We start from the raw sequence: 12176 nt of genomic DNA, 5'->3' as shown, positions 1-12176 counted from the left end.
TCTTCAATGTTCGGAATACTTCTTTCACTTTATCAATCGGTGTCTTCAAATCTGCATTAGATCCACCTTGTTTATCAACAATACTACCCAAGTACGTAAAAGTCTCCTCCTTTTCCAGAGCTGGTTGGTGCACACTGTTTTATATGTTAGGATCTTACTTTTTCCTTTCGAATGTTGATGGCTACTTCTGCATAAGATCGCGCTACTTGGTCTTTGTCTGGATTTGTTGCCGTATATATGGTTGAAGGGCTAAGTCAACTGCAAAGTTCAAATCATATAGCTCGGTTCATGGTGTCTACTATATTGCATGCTGTCGGTGAGATGTAAAGATCTTACTAATCCAGTCAAAAGACCAGAAGGGAGAGAAAGGGTGATAGTGGAAAGCTTCTTCTGATACCAGTTTTTACTTGTAATGCATCTGTGAGCTATCCTCCAGGGCCGATTTTGAAGTGTAATCTATTATTAGGATTCCGTACGTTGGCAACGATCTTCCCAATTACTCCATAATTTCAAAGAAGATTCCTCAGGACTTTCATATCTACGTTATCTTATGCTCTCATAATTGAGAAAGTTTATGTATAATTATGAGTTCCATTCGACTGATTCCCTCAGCTGTTATTGGGTGACCTCTTCTCGTCTTTCATTCTTGTGGATATTTTCTAAACTGTCTACAAAAACTTATTCTTTGTACTGACACTCTTTGGGGTACAACACCTCCTAACATGTTAAATTAGTTGTCTCTGTAATCCTTTCTCAGCTGTTCTCCAGAGAGGTTACCTCATTTTCTAGTAGATCTTGTAAGGCTTGGGACTTGTTGGTGAGAACTACCTAATTCACTGTCAACCTACACATTGTTATTTCGAGTTTTCAAATACTAACAAGCTTGTTTCACATTGACATTTAAATATTGTATTTACTTTAATTGATTAACGTGTATTGGTTAATGTCACACAATATGATTATTAGCGTTATTTGTACTACTTCGATAAAGGGAACTATGTGTATGATATTTCGACAATGTTTGCGTCGCGTCCACCAGTTTTATTGATCTGACGTGTGTTAAACATTGTATGATGTTGATTGTCTAAAGTTAGTCGGGGGGACATCCTCCACTTTGGTTCGGTATTGAGCCAAATTCATCATAATTCTTAACTGCAATCTTGTGAAATTTATTAACACCCAAAATCACTAACTTTACTAACTCAGTTTCTCATAGATCTTAAAACTATATTACATAGGTGGCGGCTCATTCCGAATGTGACTTAAATATTTGTACTGATCGGTTCGTCAGTCTATCATTGAAACCAATAAACAACTTAACCCGGTCAATAACACTAAGTTATAAATTCTTAAAAGAATGAAAGTTTGACAGAGAATATACCGTAATTACTAGTTGATTTATCGAAAACCTTAGTCAAACTTACACATCAGATAAGTTCGCTTCTTTTTGAAGTTTATTCAATAATAGATGATAAGACTGAATACGTCGTACAGGTTTGGTTAGTTGAGATTTAAATAACTCGGTATTGGTGTTATAATTTCCAATTGTTTCATTTTTTACATTTGGTTTTTTTAAATTCACACTTTTACATGAAACGTTTCCTAAATAAGTACATAGTCGTTTTGTCTTTTCATGGAACAAACAGTACATAGTATACAGGTCAATGAAGCATGGTGCCTAAATTTTAAAAGAAAACGACGACAAAAAGTATGTTAGAGAATAAAATCTAAAGTGATGAATAGAAACGTTTCAAACCGAAAATTTTGTTTATCTTAATTGGTACGTGAGTTGATCTTACCAGGTTTTAATCCCTTCAATCTCATTACCAAATGATGAAGGAATGTCCAACAACAGTTGCTCCTTTGTAGGCATCATTACCAAGATTTGATTTGATAATCTAATTTTCTACTCATTGGGATATTACAAATATATTATTTTTATTTATAGTTGCTCCTTTGGATATTTCATGCATTTATACAATCTAATTCGAGTTAAATTGAAGTTTTGTGCAAAATATAACTCACAAAATCCTTCTTTACTGTCATTCATATGTAGACGAATTATTGCTTGAAGCAATTAGTCTTTTTGATAAATTTTGGTAGTGTAACAAGAAGATAAAGATTATCAGAACTATGTGATATATTAACGTAACACATTTCGAACAATCTGATCTCACATATACTTGTTAAGACCATTTATATATAAAAATAAAAGGTTAACTAGGCAGATTACGATTAATCTTCTCTATGTGATCGTAAAGTTAGGAAATTCATTTGCCCCACGGCAATTTTTTTAAAACCCCCACCCACCCTTTTTAAAAATGTTTTTTCAACCCAAAATTGCAATATTTTTCATCCCGTTTCGTCCAATGAAATGGCTAGTTTTGAAGTTCGTTTTTAATTTGTTAGTTATGTTTTGTCGGATTGCTATAAAACATCAGTACTTGTCGACGAAGTACATTTTAATCATCATTATGGAGGACAGTAACGTGCCTAGTACAAGCGCTGTTGTTTCTCACGTAACAGAAATAGAGGAAGTCTTTTTGACAACGTTGTTTCTCGTTGCGTTCCCATCGATTGAAGCGTTGAAGTCCGCTATCACAAATTATGAAAGATCAACTTACTGTCATTATGTAGTTCGAGATTCGCATTTGTGCAGAAATGAAAACTCGTACATTAAATTTGTGGACTGGACTGTTGCACGTGGGAATGTGCATCACAATCACGAGTGCAATTCCCTAAGGTACCAAGGAAATTCATGGGTGCGCAGGTTAACAGAGGCCCAGTTTGAAAATGTGCGACCGCTGCTAATATCTGGTACTGCTTCATTCCACATTAAGAATTATGCTTACCATTCTTATGGGAAACTACTGACTGATCAAGATATCTATAATATGCGGTACAAAGTGTTCTCACAGGCGAACATTCCTGGTAAGCCATTTGCCAATTTATAATGTAAACGATAGGTGATTACGGGAAATTGAAAGCGCACATAACATCTTTGGGTGGGCGATGCGAATACGAATTAGACGATGAGAACTGTCTATCGTACTTTTTCTTCAGCACTGGTGATCAAAAGATTTTTGCAGACCGTTTCGGTGATGTTATTGGTTTGGACGGAACATACAAGACGAATAACGAGAATATCTATTTATATCAGGTCGTAGCCCTTGATATGAATTTGAAGGCGATACCCGTTTGTATTGCATTTATAAGTCGCGAAACATCGACTTTGATTTCTCGATTCCTGTCGTTCTTCCAAGGGTTAACCAACAGTCGACAGGTGGTAGGCATTGTGACAGATGATTCACCTGCAATAGCTGCTGCCATCATGCAGGTGTATCCCAATGCTCACCATATCTTGTGTCGCGTCCACCTTGTTCGCAATGTTATAAAGAGGGTAAGTGTTTCGTTCATTAACATTAACCCAGTAACCTTAATTGTAGAGGGTACGATCAGAAGTGATACAACTATTTTTTCACCTGATGTTTACTCAAACGGTTGAAAGGTAAATCAAAAGCAACATAACATTATTTTGTAGTTTTAACAATGTATTATCCTTGATCGAAATATCGGACGGAACGTTTGCCCGATATGTCAGAGACCACTTATTAGCGAGAAAACACAAATGGTCTACAGCTTTTCGACCATCAGCAACGCTACTTCAACTCAATAATACGAACTTTGTTGAGACAAGTCACCGAATTTTGAAGATGCATCAACTGAGTCGAAAAACACCTGTGCTGAGATCTATATTTAGTGTGCTACTTCGCGTTGGATATTGGATGGAAGCAAGATTACAGAAATATACATCAGATTGCCGGGTAAAAGCCAACATCGGCCAAGAGCCAGCAATGCGTGGACTTCAGGAACGACTGACACCAGCTGCATGTCAGGTACTGAGGCGGCACTTGCGCACTCCTTTGACGGAGTTTGTAATGTCTGCTGACTTTACAACGCCGTTGATGCATCGAGGAAATGTCGATTTGGATGAAACGTTAAGTAACGACGAGGATGACGTAGTTTCTATAAACTCAGAAGAGTTAACAGAACGGGACATCCAAAATGAAGAAGATGAAGAGAACCGTTTGTGTGACATCTGTAATCTTGCACAGCCGCCCTATGAAACTGGTGATGAAGTGGGTTGGGTTTTCTGTCCTTGTGAAGCTATGTTTCATAGATTCTGTGCTTATGACCCATCACCGAACGTACGAGCAGTACACTGTCCGATGTGTGGCGCCATTACCAACTAATAGTTTGGACGTCCCACCGCGAGAACGATTAAAGGCCCTTTTCAGGGCCACCCACAAATTGATTTAAAGGCATTTTTCCCAATATTGTTTTTGTCTTTGGCAAAGGTCAAGTGATTAAGCACTTTTTAATGTCGAATGCATTTCGATATACCTTAGATATTAATAATCGATAAGCGATTATCGCTCATGTATTCGTAAACTTGTTTCTAATGTATAATACATATAAAGGTTAAGAAAGCAGACAAGATTTTGTCATTTTATGAACACTTATCTAATAATTTTAGATGTAAAATAATGTGATTACCGTTCATGTCTTAGTAACATATTTTTAAACTATCTATTACTAGTACATTTTAATAGGAATATTTTAATATAGTGAAAATCGTTATTTTGTCGTTAGGTGAATAAATTTAGTAGTGAATATAATAAGATAGTTACAAACATGAATGTGATTAAAGCTCATAGAGATGTAAACAAAATTGAGAAAATATATTCCTTATGAATAAGATACTGACATTATAAAACAAGTTGAAATTAGTAATCCGATTAAAAGGTCATATAGTAAGTGTTAAAAGAAATGAGAATATTATCCGTTTCATGAATACAAAATGCAAGAATTTCATATTCCAGTTTTATATTAATAGTACCTGAAACCAGAACTAAGCGTACGTATGAATTAAGTCCAATCGTCAACTAAGCCTTCATTGTTATTCATAACCACTGATTATATCAACGTATTCATTTGCACACCCATATAACTATTAATTACTGGTACAATCACACTATACAGTTATAAGTCCATAATTTCCATATTTTATAAAGGCCAAAAATATGTCATGGCATTAATGAATTTGACAATGTAATGTATTAACAATGGTGAACGTTTACATCTGTTACGACATATATATATATAGTTACAAATTGTAACATTTGCAAATTACAAAGGTCATTCAATAAAGGTCTGGATTATTTGCAGTACAGTGTTCAGTCACAATAAGTGGAAGAGCATTATAGGAAAATTTAAAATGCAAAAATTTTGTGTCAATGAAATGCATAGTATGACAATTGAATCTTGTCAATTGACATAATAATAATAATAATAAGGAAAATAAATAATAATAGAATTGTAAATGTTCATTGATACAGTTGACCTTATTCATATTTATACGTTTAAAGTCGATAGATATTTGTTGAGTCAGTCAGACGACGTAGGCTTGTTCATTTACACTTCATGAAACTGATATTTCAAATGCTTGTCAAAAATGGTTACATTCGTTATGTCTAGATATAGTTCAGGTTTCATATTACGGCGGTTAACAATATTCACACATGACTGATTAAACACACTAGTTTTTATTACGACCAAAAAATTAATTTTAAAATACAGAACTACAAATAATTTACAAGTGAACACAATAAACCCTTTCAATGGACTATTAAAATTAACCACATTTAAATCTAACGTTTTCTAATTCTCATTAAGAATGAACATTTACAAAAAAAACGTTCACTAAATATTAAGTGCCTATTTCGGTTAAATTTATTACTACATTCATATACTGTCAAAGTCAGTTCATTCAATGATGGTCTACGGTTGCTTCACCTGAATTATAAATATTGCAACCAGTAAGTTATCATAATGATTTATTGTTATGTTGATTTGTTTCTCGAACTAACAGACCATGTGTTACCAAAAACCTATGCATACACTTTAGTGATAGTTTGTTTATTAATTTGGTATTAAAGATTTGACTACTGACCTCATTCAGTAATCATTATTATCAAATATTCAAACCGGTTTTCAGTTGCTTTTTCCAAAAACTTTCTTTTATGTGATATATATAAGTACTCGTGACATTAAAATTGTTGATCGGAAATCAAAAATTTATCCAAATACACATTCACTAACAGTAGGATTGCACTTAAGTTGGTGTTTTTCCTATAAATGTCTAAATTTCTTACAAGACTACGATTACACAAAAAGATTTATTCATTATCGTTAAATTTCAAATGTAAAAATCAAAATTCTGACATCCAATCACAGCTCTAGATACGATTTCAATTTCAACTAATCACATTGCAAAGATGAACAGTTTACGACCAATTACAAAATTATTAAAGGTGACAAAATGTTTGTTCATTATCACTTGAGCACACACTTGCAAAACAAGTACACCAATCACCGATCGCTAAATTTTTCTTTGACACCATACATTTTTTTAGAAATGGGTGGTAGGGAATCTTAATTGCCGTGGGCAAAATGTCAACCGTAAAGTTAGGATGTGTGAACATGTACCTAAATAGTTGCAAACACAAATGAAATCAAATGACCCCATAATAGTAGATAGTAAGCATCCATCATCCTCTATTGTGAAACATAATTGAAACACGTCATAAGATTAATCTTAATTCGGCTTTTGTGGTGTTGTACAAAAGTGTAATAGGGCGTATACTAAGGTTCATTGAAGCCTTAACCATACGAAAATTCAAACCCCTTTGTCTATTCAAAAACAGTTTGTTCTCACCTTAAACCTACCTTGGTAATATTAGCTTATTACCCAGAGTGATTAGGTTTCAAATTGTTTTCGCATTATTTCTTATTATCCTTGTTTCCGCTTACCCTCCATTTTCAGTCCAGTTGACCCTTTAAATTTTTTATATATAAACGTTCTTAACAAGTATATGAGTGATCAGATTGTTCGAAAGGTATTGCGCTAATGTATCACATAGTTCTGATAATTGCTGTTTATTGAAAATTTTAAATGTAATACTTATTTAAAAATTAATTCAGCATATGACGGTTACACTTTATTAACTGTACCATTTGAGTACAGTAACAACAATTCAGTAATATCCCTTTCCATTTATTAACACCATTTATCCTTAAACGATGTTCCTTTCATTTGATAGCATGTTTATATTTGAGAACTCACTAAAACGGATCAACACAACAGAAATCATAATTCAGCAGCAGATTTCTAAAGAAACTGTTATGCATAAGCCAATGAATATTATATTCTGAACGGACAGTCAACCAATTTCCATTTGAGCAGCCGAGTAAACTGATTAACCTTCTCATATTTTAGTGTCCAATTAAATGAACTGAGTTGACAGTACAACAATGAGAAGTACTCTGTTATATTAGGTACTAACTTCTTATTTTATTATAGCAGAGGGAGAGTTTCAATTTGGTTTATAATTATTTGACCAACAGTCGTAGAATAGATAAACCATTTGTCAGATGATAATTTAATTTCTACTATAAATCTCAAAGGATTAAGCGTAATTTTATCGTCCAGATAAGGTTAGAACTGAATAGATTCGGTTAGAAAAATCTTAAAATTGGGTTTTTGATTGTACCAATATTCTTCACTTTTTGTGGCGGATGAAATCAAATAGTTAAGCTGAAGATATTCTACTGTCACTGACTGAAGCATACTTAAAGTATCGAAGGTGCATTAGTTTCTTAAAAGTTATGTGTGACTTATAGCCAACTACTTCCGGCCATTCGAAAAATTGTTAGTTTATATTATTTTTACATTATGCATTTATTCATGGAAATACATAAACTTTATAACAAAATATAAGGATGGAAGGTGTTTCTCACGAAATTACCAACACACAATTGTCTAACTCAGTAGCTTAGTCAGTTATTTATATGTTGAGAAATGCCAGACATATCATACAATATCTCAGTTGAGATGAAAATGTAGGCGAGGTAGTGTCAATTGACAAATTATTTATGTAACCGAAGTCACCCTCTGCGTGTCGTTATTCGTGTCGATTTGATCACCTGCAAAATATGCATAAATTGTAGAAATCATTGTTTGTTTTTAGAAATAAAGTCTCCATAGCTAGTCTTTTCAAGATCTAATAGTTTGCGCAATGAGTGCGTAAAACCACAGAGTGTAACAATTCTTCCTCAATAAAACAAACCTTCGAAGAATAAACTTTAAGTGGATATGCATAATTGAGGATTACGGCTATCACTTGGCTACTAATATATAAAATAACTCGAAAACTAATTACGAAATAGAACATACCATGACAGAAGCCCAATATTTGATCATCTTAGCATTTCCATTGCATTCTTTCAATGTAGGTAGAACATGCCTGTAATGTATATCATAGTGGGGAAAACGTTTTGTTGTTTAAAGGTTTAGAATCCCAGAGGAAATATTTTAGCTACTTTTTTCGTTTACTGATTTGAAAAGGACAAATCAAATTACCCGAATAAATTCGATAACTTGGATCTACATATTTTTTCAAAGAAAATTATCATGTAAATTGAAATCTATAAATACAATACTTTCCAGTTAGTTGAAACTTTCTATTTTTCTTCAGATAAAATTATTACGTAATGACAGTCATTTCGAAAAGTTTCACCTAACAAAAGTGAACTTTATCACTCATACAGTTCTTGATTATGTAGTGAATAGCATTCTACTGAAGGTCCCTGTGGTTACTTATCGCAGCTAATAGAGTTACGTTTTCAGTTGTAGAATCCTCCCGAGGATTATAAACTAAGACTGCTTTACGTGTCAAACCCTGTAAGTAAATGATGACATTAATTTGAAACATAGTACCTAGATCTAGTGGTATTTAAGGATCATATACTCTGTAGTAAATGACAAAAATTAGCATCCAGAAACAAGAGAACAACCAACCAAGAACGGACGAGTGTATAAAAAAATCAAATCTTAATAAAATTAAATATGCACTGTTTTGAAAACACCCAAACCATCCAGAATCAATGTTTGAGCAATTTACAAAAAGAATCCTTAATCAATAAAATGAGGAAGTAATGGTGTCGAAAGTAAAAAATTAAAATATCTGAAAAATTGAAAAAGCGACTCTATAACTGATTCGCTGGTACCTGGATCTCAGTGTTGATATTCATATTCGAGTCCCATAGCTACCACTTAAGTAGCTAGTTAGTTGCTAAGCAACTGAGTATAAGTACTCACTAGCATGTTTAACAGATATTATATTTATCATTCCTAAGAGTTTTTGGTTTTCCAGTTGCTGACATTCAGGGCTGGGTTTTAGTAAGTCTGTATGGTACATATGTACTCTGAGCTTCAAAATATTGACAGTAATCATATAAAAACAAAATCTAAATATTTCAACTGTAGACCTAAACATCAACTTCAGGAATTATTCATAATATTAAAAATGTTAGATTTAAAACTGTGTTATTTAACATTAAAAACAATAAAAACAATTCAACTGTTAATGTCCATTAATTCTTGATGTCATAGAAAGAAAAGTCAATTTTCGATTGATTTACTCATTATGAGTTATTGTTCAAGATTATTTCCATTTTGATTCAATGTAATGATCATTCAATGTCGTATTTATTTCCTTTTCTCGTATGATATTTTATTCTGTATAATATGCGATATTCTTGTATTCCATTGACATGAACTATGCTCAGTATGTGATTTGTCATTTTTCATCTATGTGATTTTATTCTAATTATTGGTCAAAATCGGTGTACGAATCAACATATAAATTAGTGTATTTTCGACTACGCTCGTCGTCGTGTTTTGGGGACAATAAATTTTCACTTATACCAGTCTTTGTGTTCTTACTTTCGCGTCGTGGGAACTGCAGAGTTCCCTCGTTTCGAATGTAAGCGATATATGTTTCCAACACAACAATCAACAAGTAACGTTCAATCGACAAGGAATATAATTTTTTATTTGATTTTCAAGATAAGATAAATATTAAGAAACTGTTTTCAACAATTTTTAAATATTCTCATTGAATTTTAAATATCCATCATGTGACAATATTTAAATATTTTCAAATCTCCACACATACATAAGTGTTATCGATCCAATAATTGATTTGTCGAAAGAATTCACTATAATATTTTTTTTAGTTAAATATCAATTAACCATTATAGTCTAGTTTAGACTACTTATACTATCTGAAAAATTAGACAATTTACAGGTTATAAAAGATGAATATTATGCTAAACATGAACTCGATGCCCAAATACTGTGAAATTATTCGATTAAATTTAAACGAAAGTTCTTATATATTATGTTAAACAGTTGTAAATAACTTACATTTTATGAAATGACAGTAATTCAGACCAATTCCCAAGTAATTTTTGTTTTAATTGAGTAAATGGAATCTGTGTAATACCAACTGATGTTTTACAGTCAATTTCTTTGTTTATCATGACCTTCTGAATTATAAAATAACGAAATAACGAAAATAAAAGTTTTTGTGTAAATGCTAGAAATAGGTATTAAAAAAGTTTTTTTTTAACAATATTATAACAAGAACTGAAATGAGTACAACAAACGTCACCACTTGGATCCACGTACTTTTAACTGATGGATTCCAAATTGGATAAAGTAGGCTTTTTAGAATCTGCTTTTAACTGCCCTTCAAATCCATCCAAACTTGCTGAACCGGTTCGCTCAGGAGGCATATATACGAATATAAATTGATCAGTTTCAGTTAAAGTATAACTATACAGAACTGTGATGAAAATAACATAAACTTGCTGGTTAAACGTCTTAAATTTTCTTGAAATCTTAGTGTTCGACTGGCTTAACTAATCACTTTTATCTATTTAGACATATCTGCTTGTTTTAAATGACATTATTTAAGTTTATTTGTTAAACATAGAAATAGGATACTCCAATTTATCAGTTTTCATATGATTGCTTGATTTTACCTCATACTTCTGCTAATTGATTTGTTATAGTTAGATGAAAACTGTTTCTACGATTTGATAACTTTTAATCTGTTAATAGATCTTCCCCTGATTAAATCGTTATTCCGGGAACAGCAAAATTAAATATCATGATAAAAACCACTAGTGTATCTTTGGAGGATTATTGACAAAGTCTAGCAGTCAGCAGAGGCTAGTCATTTTCACATGACTCAGTTTTAGTCAGAATATCTAGAATATTATATTTTCATTTCTTAATGATAACAACAATATTCAAACGTTACATAGTTTGCTTGCAAGAAGGTGATAAGATACGAAAGTTATCAACTAAGTTACTCGTTTAATTATTTTAATATCACCTTAGAACGATGGTTCTAGAAAAAACACAAACTCTATCATGGCTGTGTTAAGAATATTAGAATAAACGAACCAAAAATATAAAATGGGTTCATATGATAAAGGTGTTAGTTGATAATCATTCAGCTTAGTGACAGTGCCCCTGAATGGATTATTTAATAATTCAACTTAAAAATCTTGAGGTTTGTTATTTATTTTGTCAACATATATTAATACACAATTAACCAGGTAACGTAACCCTTAAACTTATCCAGTTTAACAGTAAATAAGTAAAACCGATATAAACTTGTAGACAGTTTAACCTGAACATTTATTATTATTATTAGCTTTATTCAATATTATATTTTTGGTACAATATAGAATTCTCAGCACAAAGTATTTCAACAAGTTTCCGTTTCTTACTTCTTGGTCGATCCTAACGATAAATATTGAGTGATCGCCAGTTAGATGTTAGCAGTTCACTAAATGAACATCTGAATAATGTATATTCTTTTCGCTGCATATTGCCAGTGACCACATTATCTCTTATTGGGCTGTTTGTAACTTTAACAGTGAAAGGTTATACACTTTTCAGAAACGCACCAGAATAGGTTATGCGATTGATAGACATAATGATATATTAAAACAAACAAAAATAGATAACTTGTTGAAATATCTAGATGACAAGAACAGGTAGCCCAGATGCTCAAGCAGGCCGACAGTTATGTAAGTGTATTCCCTTAAACGAATAAAAGTTCTTATTATACCTTGAACAGTTTGTAATTGTGAAGTCATTTAAAAAAAGCTGACTGTTATTTGAAAATATATTCACTTACATCATAAACATCTTGTAATAAATGGATATACCTATTTTCTGTATCCAATAATTCCAT

General features: G+C 32.3%; 2 protein-coding genes across 2 annotated transcripts in view; one reads left to right on the top strand and one right to left on the bottom strand.

Annotated features, from left to right (window-relative positions):
- The window catches only part of MS3_00007473 (uncharacterized protein), a gene marked incomplete at its 5' end in the record, with an annotated part of 17843 nt that extends 5667 nt beyond the window's left edge, over positions 1–12176 (bottom strand). The window contains 4 exons of the mRNA XM_035731469.2: positions 1425–1678; positions 8297–8366; positions 10331–10452; positions 12120–12176. Coding sequence (XP_035586904.1) covers positions 1425–1678; positions 8297–8366; positions 10331–10452; positions 12120–12176 — 503 coding nt within the window. The remainder of the gene's footprint in view (positions 1–1424; positions 1679–8296; positions 8367–10330; positions 10453–12119) is intronic.
- On the top strand, positions 2225–4496 carry MS3_00007484 (uncharacterized protein). Its single transcript, XM_051215765.1, has 2 exons — positions 2225–3508; positions 3542–4496. The coding sequence occupies exons 1-2, from the start codon at positions 3486–3488 to the stop codon at positions 4251–4253; spliced, it is 735 nt and encodes a 244-aa protein (XP_051073715.1). The 5' UTR covers positions 2225–3485; the 3' UTR covers positions 4254–4496.

This window comes from Schistosoma haematobium, chromosome 1, assembly GCF_000699445.3.
Source record: "Schistosoma haematobium chromosome 1, whole genome shotgun sequence".
NCBI lineage: Eukaryota > Metazoa > Platyhelminthes > Trematoda > Strigeidida > Schistosomatidae > Schistosoma > Schistosoma haematobium.
Note: the sequence above shows the minus strand (reverse complement) of the source record. Positions and strands in the feature narration are given on the sequence as shown.